Below are 13580 nucleotides of genomic sequence, written 5' to 3' on the forward strand. Positions count from 1 at the left end.
ATCTTCACATGACTCCATGGGGATCTATGCAGCCACAGGGATTTCTATAACCAGGTAACGCTTAAAAAAAAAACGGATTCAAGTTTTGCCATTCCTTTTTGCCATTGGGGCCTCAGAGGTATGGAATTAAAAGCACCGAATGTCCCCTGGGGCCTGTGCACCTGGAGTGTGAGGCCTGTAAAGGACTGGAGAAACAACTGTGGGAAGTTGTTTGGGACGGGAGGGAGCAGGGCCTGGGGTAGGCCTCAGCTGTCCCTGTTTTATGTGTTCCCAAGAGTGTGGGAACGCAGGGTCTCTGTGTGGCACCCTCCTAACAGCCCACTGGAGGTAGGCACATGCCTCTGAGCCACCTGGCGTCCCCAGCCTCAGTGGGAGAGGCGGAGGCACCCCTCTCGGGAGGAGAGTCCCACAAGACTTGGCTTTCCACCTGTAGGCTCTGCTGCTTCCCAGCCCTGTGACCTGAGGCAAATCCTTTCTTTTTTTTTTGAGGAAGATTAGCCCTGAGCTAACTGCTGCCAATCCTCCTCTTTTTTCTGAGGAAGACTGGCCCTGAGCTAACATCCGTGCCCAACTTCCTCTACTTTATATGTGGGACGCCTGCCACAGCATGGCTTTACCAAGCAGTGCCATGTCCGCACCCGGGATCCGAACCAGCGAACCCCGGGCCGCCAAGAAGGAGAATGTGCGCACTTAACCACTGCGCCACCCGGCTGGCCCCATGAGGCAAATCCTTTAATCTCTCTGAGCCTACATCCCCATCTGTAAACAGGCTAATGACCACTGTCTTGCTACACTTCATGAGGATTTTGAGAATTTCCAAAGAAAAAGGTCACAAATATTTGTTGATTGTCTACTGTTGTGGTAGGCACTGTTCCAAGTACTGACAAGACAAAGGCCCTACCTTCAAAGTCAGACAATACATTTAAAAAATAATAACATAAATGCTATGAAGAGAAACAACGCAGACCATAGGGTGTGCATGTGCGTGTGTGCACACGCACGTGTGCTATTTTAGACGGGGCTGTTAAGGTAGGTCTCTAAGGAAATGACATTTGAACAGCCCTGAGTGACATTTAAGCCATGGGATGGGATGAGATCACTAGAGAGAGAGTGAAGAGAGAGAAGTGTGATGAGCGAGTCCTCGCCAGCCTAGAATCTAAAGGGCAGGAAATGGAGAAGGGCTCAGTAGAGGAGAAACTGGGAGTGCACCCCTTTAGAAAAGTAGGCAGAACTCTAGTCAGTGTCAGGCACTGGAAGTAAAGCTGTGCTCTGTTTTGTGTTGCTGTCGAGACCCCCACTGCTTCTGAGAGGGGGGGTTCTCTGGGCCATGGAGTTTGCTGAGCACCATGACGGGTAGGCAAGTTGGGGTCAGGAATAAAAGCTCTCCGGACCTCTTATAGCTCGCTAACACTCTGTGTGAGTGGGTTTGTGGGTGAAGGGCCATGAGGAAGTACCAAGTTACACCATACGGACCAGCCCTGTGGAAAGTGCGAGAGCATACGCAGGGGCAGGGTGGTCCGGTGGAGAGCGCTTGAACATAGACTCTGGGGACATTCTCTTGATCAGTGAGATGCATTCTCCACTCTCAGGAGCTTATCAGCTTTTATATAACATGCTTTTCTTTATTGTCTGTCTCCCCCCAGTAAAATGTAAGCTCCTTAAGGGCAGAAACTGTATCATTGCTTTGTACTGTGTCTAGAACTATGTGCCTGGTCGGTATTAGGTGCCCAGGAAACATTTACTGAATGGACCACCATCACCATGATCTGGAATAGTAGAAGAGCTGAGACTATCCAAACCATTAGCTCTAGAATCCCTGTGGAATAAAAAAGAAGTGAATAAAACCCAAGTGTGTCGTCAACACTTGCTGTGTGTAAGAAGACCACGCGGGGGAATCAGGAATAAGATAAAGACCTCACCCTCAAGTCTGGCAGGAGACAAAGATATCTCTACCCCCACCCCCCACCCCCCCAAAAAGAACCAAAACAACAGAACAAGGGAAAAAGTGCTCAGTGCCATAAAAGAGGAAAGCCCCTGTTTAAAGAATAAAAGTGTGACCTCCAGCTTGGGGAATCAGCCAACAATAATAAAATGCAACAAAACCAGCAGCAGCTACCATTGACTAAGCACAACTATTTGAAGGGCACAATATTAACCACTTTTCATGCATTATTTCATTGTATTCTCTCAACACCTCTCTGAAGCCTTACAACTCACAGTGTTGTTCCCAGGACCTAGGAGCTGGTTAGAAATGCCAATTCGTGGCCCCAGCCCATACTTACTGGATCAGAACCGGCATTTTAACAAGATCACCAGGGAACTCATGTGCACCATACACTTAAGAAGCATTGATTTTTTTTCAAAGATTGGCACCTGAGCTAACATCCCTTGCCAATCTTCTTCTTCTTCTTCTTCTTTTTTTTTTGCTGCTGCTTCTCCCCAAAGCCCCCCGGTACATAGTTGTATATTCTAGTTGTGAGTGTCTCTGGTTGTGCCATGTGGGACACCACCTCAGCATGGCCTGATGAGCGGTGCCATGTCCTCATCCAGGATCCAAACTGGTGAAACCCCGGGGCGCCCAAGCAGAGTGCATGAACTTAACCACTCAGCGACAGGGCCAGCCCCCAAGAAGTGCTGATTTAAAGCATTACTGTTCATTTTACAGATGAAGAAACTAAGCCAGAGAGAACTTATGTGATGAATGACTTACCCCAAATCATTTGCTAGAGAGCAGCAGAGGGCCCTTTTGAAGCCAGGCCTGACCCCCAAAGACTAGGTTTTTAACCATTAAGCTAAGCTTCACAGAAGAGGTGGCATCTGAGCTGGACTCTGAGACATGAATAGATTGGGGCATCCGGAGGATGGAGACTGCAGGCAGAGGAGTGTCAGCAAGGCCCCTGGGGGGCGACCTCCAGCCAGCTGAAGATACAGTACGGAGTTCGGTCTGGCCGCAGCTCCCCGAGTCTGAAGGGGTCAGGGAGAAAGGCCAGATGGATCAGTTCATAGAGTTTTCATTAATTTGGGGGGCAGTGGGGAGCAGCCTTGAGTCCCAGCACAAAAGGCCCTACCCCATACTGAGGTGACTCAGGCAAAACAGACCTGATGGGCTTCTAATTGAGCTCTCCCTCTCCCTCATTGGGTAATTTTGAGGCCACAGGACTTAACTCTGCTTTAATGACGCTGTATAACGAAGAAAATGTACTTGCTTCCCACCTAAGGGAGGCCATATCAGTATCAAAGTGGCAGGAACGTTGTTTTTAATAAAAAAGGGGGAAACAAAAGATCGAGGACAGCTCAGAACTCTATTTAGTATCAACAAAGGAAAAGAAAATTTCCTCCCACATTATGAGGCATACTAAACACCAGTGTAAATAAGTACAAAGTGTATTAACTGAGCAACTGCAATGGGTTAGTAATTTTAGATCTTTCTTCAAATCAAAGTAAATTTCCCTAGTTTTGTAGATTTTAGTTTGAAAGTACACAAAGAGCAAAATATTGTGAACCATGTAAGGGCCCTGTACACATACCTACACCTACACACATACACAGCCTATTGCAAATGAGACAAAACAAAACTTTGAAGATGACAAAAATCTCAGCTGGGCTTTTCAGCATTTCTTCAAATCTCAGCTGTCTTCAGCCTGAGAAATAACCAGCTGTTTCTTATTGTCAGCTTTGAAATTTGATGACACCGACCAGAATGTGTTCGGATGCATGTATGGTGCTTTCTGAGTGTGGCTGCAGCCCCAGGGCCAGCTCTCCCGCCCTCAATGCAGCGCCGGTTCACTGTGGTTCACCTAGGAGAGCGCACTGGGTTGGGAAGCTCAAAACCTGTTTTGGTCCTGGTTCTCAGTCACTGGGTGGTCTTGGAGCGGGGGGGTGGTAAAGGTGTACTGAGGGCTTACTGAAAACCAGGTGCTTTTATATGTCATCTCAATGAGCGCTTAGAACAACCCAAGAGGCAGTGGTCTTCCTATCTCCAATTCCAGGAATAAACTGTTCCTCCGCTTTTTATTTAGTTAGCAAGCAGCACAGCTGCGGCTCCTCACCTGGATGGAGTCCAGAGTCCCTGCTCTTTCCACTACAACAGCCTGCCTCCTAGTTCCCTTTCTGAGATTCTGGGGTTCCTAACTTGAAATGATGGTAGAGGACTTTCTAACCTCACCATTACGGACACATAAACTCACAGACCATGAAACAAGAATGAATTTAATTCTGCAGTTATCATGCATTAGTGTATCACAGTGTCGGAGTTGGATGTGACAAAGCAGAACTCTCTTAGGAAGCCTGGCCCAAAGATTAGGACCTCTAGCCAGAACTGGTGAAAACAGGCCCATCCACCCCAGGGGACAGCAGACCTCCGGCCAGCAGGGGGCAGTACAGCAGCAACAAGCAATAAACACCCCCAGCGGACCCCAGCCAACCCAGACATCTTGGCCACCTCCCTCTGGCCTCCTCCCAGACGGCATGTCTGTGGAGGGAACGATGTGACCAGTGTCTCTTTCCCACCACCTCCTGCCTCCCAGTCGGCCACAAACTGCTTCCCAGCCATTTCTCTTTAATCACTCTCAGCTTGAGGCAATTCCACACCAAGTGATTGTTACTCTACACCAGAAATTACACATTCAGTGGAGTCAGACCATCCTCTGTCTCAGCTTCCTCATCTATAAAAGTGGGGATAACAATACCTCAGGGAGTTGTTTTGCACATGAAATGACAGAATGGATGGAAATCACTTAACATTGTGCCTGACACACGGTAAACACACAATAAATGGTGATAAATTCCCTCTCTCCTATGACGCTTCCCTTTCCCTAAATTCCCGCCTTTTTTTTTTCTCTGTATTGCATTTGAACCAACCCTCCAACAACTTAGGAAAAAAATAGTATGGTCAATAAGCCAAGTTAGGGTTTTTTGTAGTGAGGTAGAGAAACAAGGAGCCCATAGAGGGAGCGGGGCTCGCTGCCCCCTTCCTGGCTACGATGCAGACACACACCAGGCCAAGGAGTGAGTGCAGAGGATTCTTTAATGTAACTGAGCCAACAAGGTTTGTAGCTGCCAACCATGCGATGGCAAAGAGAGCGAGTTTTCCTTTTCGGTACTGTATGACTGGAACAGCGTGGCAGCAACAGAAATTCACCCATGCAGGCACTGCCCCAAGTTCTGAATATCCATTCTAGTGAGTGTTTTGATTGCAAGTGCAAATAAGGGAGGGCTTTGCATAAGGGTATATGTGGACTATTAAGGATATGGGATTTTACGGAAATCCAAGAACAGGACCATAGCAGGGCTGGGTCTCCCAGAGTCTAGAATGAAAGATCTGGACCCACAGCAGCTGGAGACTGTGGGTCTTCACTTATCACATGACTCACCCCTCCAGGAGTGTGCTCCATTCTCCTCTTGCCAGAAGTCCACGCAAACTTTTCTCTGCCTTGTTGCTTCTGCTTCCTCATAATTTATCAGCTAGCCAGGACTCCTCAAAGGCCTGATTCTACCTCATGGCTTCTGTCTGTATACACTGCAGCTTCAATTTCTCTAACTAAGTATCCTTCTGCAGTCCCCAGTTCAAATTTCTAAGAGAGAACATGCATCTTTTCTTCCACTAGGTCACATCACAGGTCCCTGGTGATCCTATGAACTGGCTGTTCTTGGGTCTGATGTCCATCTCTGGTCCAGTAAGTTTTGAATAGGGCTAGCGATACAGCAAGATTTTATGGAAGAAAACATGGCTGGCCGGGGCTGCCTCTACATGAACAAGGGTTGTGGATGCAGAAGTTTCTCTCAGAAAGAGCTGTGAGAATAGCAAGCACCACAGCTAACATTTTGAATACATTTCCACATACGAGAGGGCCCCACACCAGCTCTCCCTCACCTCTGCTGCTGTGGCCCACCAAGACATCCTCAGCCAACAATGCCGAAGTGCCCAGTGGTTGGTGGGCAAAGGAACTGTTTGACCAGACTCCTCCTTTTCTGTTAGTGGGCTCCTGAACAGGTGACGTCCTCCTCCTCTTTTCTTCTACGGACTAAGTGAGTTAATTCCAAACACAACATCTCTAACCCTCTTCTTTCTTTGCATCATTCTTCCACCTATTACTCAGTGTAGGGGACCACAGTAGCAATAACTTGTGTCTGCCCGGCACAACTTCCCTCTTTTGGTTCCGTAGAGGAATTCCACTCCCATTCCATGTAGTCCTGGTGGTCCGTCATTCCCAGTGCCTCAGCCCTCCACCACACAGGATGGAAACTTGACCCAAAGTAGACAATCAGAATATCCCATCCCCCTTGCCAGGGATGGCGACAACTCAGGAGAGATCATCTGAAGAACGAAGCCAAATTAAGATAAGCAAGGTTGAGAGATGGAGAGAGAGGGGGCCCGAAAAATATTTTTTGAGCCCTTGGATTCAGCTCTGCAGTTTTGTAAGCCAACGGATTTTCTTTTTAAAGTTAGGACAGTCTAAGCTGATCACTTGCAACCAAAAGAGTCCCAAGAAATATAAAGTTTCTCAAGTAAATTCTTTGCTCTCTCATTTTGTTCCTCCTTCATCACATTTCTTCCCTCTGTGGGTCCTTAAATGACTCTAATCAAAGCTGACACAAGGTATTAGAACTCGTCTACCACTAAGCAGAAGGGGATAGAGTTCAAGTGGTCTAAGGTGCTCATCCTGACCAAAAGAAAAGCGGGGATATTTATCACCTCCATAATTTATCAACTTTGGTTAAATTAAAATTTCAAAGGTAACCATTAAATAAGAGCAACTACATAATGTCCAAACTAGTAGAAGGAAAAAAAGCGAATGATTAAAAATAACCCCAAAGAGGGGCTGGCCCCGTGGCCGAGTGGTTAAGTTCACGTGCTCCGCTGCAGGCGGCCCAGGGTTTCGTTGGTTCGAATCCTGGGTGCGGACATGGCACTGCTCATCAAACCACGCTGAGGCAGCATCCCACATACCACAACTAGAAGGACCCACAACGAAGAATATACAACTATGTATCGGGGGGCTTTGGGGAGAAAAAAAAAAAAAGGAGAAAAGAAAAGAAAAAAAATAACCCCAAAGAAGGGAAGAAAGAGCTAAAATGAAATGGAGTATGAGCAAGACAAGTACATGGAAAGCATAAAATATGAAGGCAGACTTAAACCTAAATACATCAGCGGTTATACTAAACGAATATGGACTAACTGTTCTAGTTAAGAGACAAAAACAGCCTACAAAAAACAAAACCCAATTATATGCTGTCTAGAAGAGACATATTTAAAACACATAGATACAGAAAGGATGAAACTAAAATGATGGGAAAAGACACACCCTGCATAGATTAACCAAAAAAGGATGGTGTAGCTATACTCAAATCAGATAAAATAGAGTTAAGGCAAAAAAAATTCTTTTACTAAAGATAAAAAGAGCAACTTCATAAGGCTAAAAGGTAAATTCGCCAGGAAGATAGAACAACTTTATATCTGTATGCACTTAGTAATAGGGTTCAAAAATATAAAGTAAAAAATTAAAAGGTGAAGTAGACAAATTCATAAATATAGTCGGATATTTTAACATATTTCTCTCTATAATAGGTAGAATGGGCAAAAAAAAAATCAGTGAGGATAAAGAAGATTTGAATTAATAAACTTGATCTAAAGGCATTACATACAACGTTGAATCTAGTAACTATAGAAGACACATTACTTTCAAGCATACATGTAACATTTATAAAAACTGACCATAAACAGAGTCCTAACAGAAATTTCAAAGGATTAAAATTATACAGAACAAGCTCACTGACCAATCAGTTAATAAAAGATAACTAGAAAACACTCATGTTTGGAAATTAAGAAACACATTTCTAAGATACCTATGAGTCAAAGGGGAAATCACAATGGAAATTAGAAAATATTTAGCAACAGATGACTGAAACACGACATACTCAAACTGAGCTCCTGCTGAGCAATAATTGGAGGAAAACGTGTAGCCTTAAATGGAAAGAATACAAATTAAAAGGATAAAAATTAATGAACCAAGCATCCATTTCAAGAAGTTAGAGGAAAAAACCAAAATATATCCAAGGAAAGTAGAATGAAAAAAATAAAAGAGCAGAACTTAATGAAATAGAAAACAAACTTACTATGGAGAACATCAATGAAGACAGAAGTCAGTTCTTTGAAAAGAACCTCTACTGAAACTGAAGGAAAAAAAGGGAAAGCATAAAAACGAAATCAGAATGGAAAGGGGGATATCGCTACAGATGTTGCAGATATTAAAAGAACAAGGAAATATTATAAACTTTATATAAATAAATTTGAAACCTTCAAAGGGACAAATTTCTAGAAAAATATTACTTACTGAAAGTAACTTAAGAAGAAATTTTTAAAATTGTCCTAGAACCATTAAAAACATTGAAGCTGTGTTCAAAAATAACATAACATGGGGCCGGCCCCGTGGCCGAGTGGTTGAGTTCACGCTCTCTGCTTTGGTGGCCCAGGGTTTCGCCAGTTTGGATCCTGGGTGAGGACATGGCACTGCTCATCAGGCCATGCTGAGGCGGCGTCCCACATGCCACAACTAGAAGGACCCACAACTAAAAATACACAAATATGTTCCGGGGGGCTTTGGGAGAAAAAGGAAAAAAAAAAAATCTGAAAAAAATCCCAACATAACAAAAGACAACAAACTTCCAGACCCAGACGGCTTCATCTCTGAGTTCTCACACACTCAAGGGACAAAGGAGGGAGTTAAAATGAAGGATGGAGGAGGAGGGTGGGTATCAGTTAGACCTCCGGACTAACTGGAGCAACAGGGACTGTAGTTAGCCCCACTGATCTTCCTCTTGTAAGTTTTCCCAGAAATTGTGACCGCCCAGAATCCTGGAGAAGACGCATCTTAAAAGACTGAACTTAACATAAGGGAATGCATCCAAATGGACGGCAGGGAATACTATTGGTGCCCCACCCAGATCCTCTTTATTGGTTAGCACACCCCTCCCCCAGATAGAAGGTCAGCTGATAACTCACAATGTCCCTTTCTCCAGAGAACTGCTACCTCACCTGTTATACCTCTCTTGCCCTCCTCCCCCTATCCTGCTTCTTTCATTCTCCTTTTCCTGAGCACCTATCCCCATATATTACTTGAACAAGAATCCCCATTTCAGGCCATGCTTCTAGAGAATAGGATCTAAGTTACCACTATTTAAGAGGGTGAAAAAAGAGTCACAGAGTATGAGAAGATATTTTTAAAACGTATAACTGACAAGAGACCACTAACCAAAATATATAAAGAACTCTGACAAATCAATAAGAAAAATGAAAAATAAGCAAACACTTTAATAGGCAGTTTACAAAAGAGGCCACCCAATTAACCACTAAAAAAGTGTTCAACATCAGTGGCAACCAAGAAAAGAAAATGAAAACCACAAGAGTTATCATTATACACCCATGAGAGTAGTTTAAAAATTGAAAACTGACAATATCAAGCATTTGCAAGGCTGTGAAGCAACTGGAACTCTCATATACTGCTGGTAGGAAAGTAAATTGGTACATCACTTAGAAAACAGTTTGGCATTTTCTAGCAAAGCAATTCCACTTCAACATATATAACCTAAAGACACTTGTTCACATACACAATAGAAAACATCTAAGGATGTTCTTGGCTGCAACTGTTCTTGCGACTCAGAAACTAAAGCAACACAAGCATCTGTCAACTACAGGCTGAATAAACATACTGTGGCATACGCATATCATGAAACACTTAGCAATGAAAATAACTAAGGTCATTCATCACATGCGTGCAGCTCACAAACAAGTTGGGCAAAAGAATGAAACAAAATGCACACAGTATGATTCTCTATGTATAAAGTTAAAAAACTAGCAAAAGTTAACTATATTGTTTAATGATGCAAATATAGGTTACAAAACTACAAAGGAAAGCAAAGAAATGATTCTCATGAAAGTCCAGATAGTGATTTCTTTTGGGGAGGAGGCTCTAATTTGGAGGCGGGTGCTGCTGAGCACTGGCAATGTTCCATTTCTCGACATAGGCCGTAGGTACATGTGTATTTCCCTTGGAATTGTTAACGATACATCTGTGTTTTTTTCCTGCATTCATTCTTGTTATGTATCATATTTTTAAAAGTTTAAAACAAAGACAATGAAATAAACATAGTGATTATTGTTTGATTCTTAGAAAAGTTGAGAGAACTGAAGATCCTTCATTTTTAAATTAAAACCTTGCCCCCCAAATCCCTAACAACATGCCAAGGAAAATTTCAATAATGCCTACTCTCTTAGGACTACAGGGAGAGACACTGTTTCCTGGGAACAGATCTATGCTTCACCAAGAGTCACCAGAGGGCCCCTCCTACATATGAAAAGTAAGGTGAGTGGGCACCCAAAGGCCTAGGGGAGCTATCTGGGTGAAGGTTGTCATTTGTGAGAATCCTCTGTAGGCAGACTCCTGGACAGGAAGTAGAACCAATTTGCCAAAAACCTGTGGGTCAGAGTTAGGAAGCGGAGAAAGGATTGAGCCTCCAAATCCAGATGAAAGGTTTGAAAACGGGGAAGTCTCTTGGACGGTCTGGGGTGACCCTGCCCAAGGCTGCTAGCAGGAAAGGGCCCCATATGCCCCTGAAGAGAACTCACCAGGAGACTGGGGAAACCCAGCCTGGTGACAGGCTTAACACGTGGCCCAGAGGCTGTGCTTGGGGGAGAATAGCTAAGCATGTGAGCATAAACTAAAAGAGCTCTGACCTTGGAATCCATGCATAGGATCAAGCTGGCAGGAACCTGGTCCAATGAGGGTGTTGAGCAGCAGTGACTACACATCCTTGGACCGTGCAGGACAACTCTTCAATAGTGATACCATATAGCTGTGTCAGAAAGAACAATGAGGGTGGACTGCTCAGACTCTGCAGCTCTGTCTCCTCTGGAGAATGGAAGACTAAGTGACCTCTTTGGATTGTTTAATCCCACAGGGGGCTTGGAAGTGGGAGACATCGGAATTCTTACTAATAAGGACATTAAAGGACTTGGAAGATTACTTGGAAAAATAAAGAAATATGACTGCATTAGAACCTAACTGGTGAAATGAGACACACAAGTTAAACACCTAAAGTGAAACAGACAAACTCTTAATCAAATGTCTCTGTTTATCCACCTTTAGTACACAATATCATGTGTTTGAAGAGGAAACTAATACGTCACTGAGCTCACAGAAAGAGGGTCAATGAGAGAAATTAGGCATTTCACACAAAGCCCACGACCATGACTCCAGAGAAGGTGCACTCATTAAGGCACACTGAAAGAACACAATGCTTCCTGGACTTACCATGTGACTGAGACCGGGACAAGGAATTTCTTTCACACCTTCCTTGAAAAGCATCTTGGTATGTGAAGTCTTCTTGGTTGCCCAGGGTACCCTCTCCCACTTTTGAGACCTCTTAATGGCTCCCAATCTACACCTTCATCAGAGCACCACTGATGGGTCCCTTGCACGTGTAATGCCCTTGGATTATCCCCTCAAGGATTCAGAGGTCCCTAAGCTACAGTCTACACATGTTTTTATCTGTTTCCACTTATTCCCACTCCTCTTGACCCTCCCATGGATGCATGTTTGTTAAACTAAAGAAGGCAGGCAGGAGGGAGGCGAGGAGGAAGGGACAGTACGACTGCACGGCAACTGAAAAAAGAGGACCACTACCAGAAAACAGAAACCCACAGTGACCATGTATTCCTCAACAGCTACTTGTGCTACCATAAAAATACAAGTCATCTGATAACCATGGAAACCAACGGAAGCACGGTGACAGTGGCTCTTTTCAGAAATCTAGAAACAATAAGAAGCCTGAAACCAGAAAGAGAAGAAATCCAAGAGCTCCAGACCAGAAGGAAATCCTTTCCTAAGAGCCCTGACAAAGCAGCATTTTCTCCAGTTTCTAAAGTCTCATCAGGCTTCAACAAGAGCTCTGGGGCTGCTGTGACTGATCATGAAACAATTCAGGCCTCTCTGGGTGCTTCTGTCCTTTGGGACCAGCTGCTATGAGGCAAGCTCACTGGGAGCTGGAACATACTGTTACTATAAAATGTACTGAGAACCAGCAGAGGGATACACACACACACACACACACACACACAAAATATATATATTTCTTCTCCAGCTCCTAGTAGGTGTACAAGCACAGAGTAGGTACTCCATAAACACTTGCTGAATAAATGAAGAATTAGGTTAGAACTCAGGGAAAGCACAGTGTCTGGTAAACAGTGTGTGTTCTTTCCACCACCTAGTGCCAGCATTCTGTCGGGTCCTGAGGAAATCAAAGTCCCATCCTTATTCTGGGTCCACCGTCTCCATTTGCAAAAGGAGACAGCTGGATTAGACGCTCTCCCAGGCATCTTCCAGCTCTGACAGTCCATCACTGCACTGTGCTTTATTTAGTGGCAGCACATGCCTGGCACTTTTCTTTCCCCTCAGAGGGAATCTGATAGCCATCTGCTCGAGTACATTGATGTTCCCATCCTGCCTGACTCATTTGCTAGGAACAACAGGTTCACATGCCAATTGTAAATGAGAAGGCAAAGGGGGCCCAGGAAGAGAAAAGGAGAAAGGGTCCCACTTGGCCGCTTTCTTAGGAAACCAAACAGAACTCTTTTTAGGACTAAATATATAGAAATTGAAGTGTGATTATTCTCAACACCCCTCATGTGAGGCACTCTCTAGCTTACTAATTTAATAATTATATTAACAGCACTATCGAGCATTTCTGTGCTGGACACTGTGCTAAGCCTTTTCACACTCAATCCTCACAGCAACCTCACGAGCTAAGTACTATCATCTTCTTTAACAGATGAGGGTCCTATCTGGCTCAAGGTCACACAGCCGGTAAACGGCAGACCCAGGACTTGAACCCAGGTCTGCCTGACTCGAGCGTTCTGGCTCTTCACCTGGCTTTCCTGTGGGCTCTTCGCTGCAGTCCTATGAGGGAGGCAGGGCAGGAGTTATCACCTTGACTTTCAAGATGGAGAAACCGAGTCTCCGAGAGGCTTACGATTTGCACAAAATACAGAAGACACTTAATAGGTGTCCGGCCCAGACGCTCGCTCCTGCGCTCCCAGGTGAGGGCTCGCCCCATCCCGAGAGTCCGCTTCCTCCTCTGTGACTTCACTTACACACTCGCAAAACCTCACAGGCGCGGAGATCCACCTCCCCGGCCCGGTCGTTTGACAGGAGGGGAAAGCAAGGCACAGCTCTCCTCGGCGCGGCTGAGCCTCCCGGGGCCGCCAGGGCCGAGGGCGCCGCCGAGGCCGGTCTCCTCGAGAGGCGTCCCCGGCCCCCGGGAGCAGCCCGCAGGCGCCCGCGCCCCCTCCCCGGCCGCCCCGCTCCCGGCCCCGGGCCTCCGGGGCGCGGGCGGAGGAGCTGCGGCCGCGGCCGCCGCGCGCCGGCCGCCTCTTACCTGGCCGGGCGCTCGCCCACAGCAGCCGGGGCCGCCGGCACCAGAGCCGCAGCGGAGCGGCGAGGAGTCGGCGCGCGGCCAGGGGCGGCCGGCTGCCGGCTGCCGGCGGGGCGGGGGCACGTGACGCGCGAGGCGGGGCGGGGCGGGCG

The 13580-nt window shown here is 45.7% G+C and overlaps 1 protein-coding gene across 5 annotated transcripts in view; it reads right to left on the minus strand.

Annotated features, from left to right (window-relative positions):
* FBXO10 (F-box protein 10) overlaps positions 1-13554 on the minus strand; it is a 50320-nt gene extending 36766 nt beyond the window's left edge. For 2 of the 5 annotated variants that reach the window (XM_070595211.1, XM_070595215.1), the window contains exons 1-2: positions 13432-13538; positions 10733-10851 (exon numbers count right to left, since the gene is read on the minus strand). In XM_070595211.1, coding sequence (XP_070451312.1) covers positions 10733-10807 — 75 coding nt within the window. In that variant the 5' untranslated portion in view covers positions 10808-10851; positions 13432-13538. Of the gene's footprint in view, positions 1-10732; positions 10852-12922; positions 13136-13431 lie in introns of those variants that run through there. The other 3 variants (XM_070595212.1, XM_070595216.1, XM_070595214.1) reach the window with 2 other exon arrangements.
* Between the last annotated feature and the right edge of the window lie 26 nt (positions 13555-13580).

Source organism: Equus przewalskii, chromosome 26, assembly GCF_037783145.1.
Source record: "Equus przewalskii isolate Varuska chromosome 26, EquPr2, whole genome shotgun sequence".
NCBI classification, from domain to species: Eukaryota; Metazoa; Chordata; class Mammalia; order Perissodactyla; family Equidae; genus Equus; species Equus przewalskii.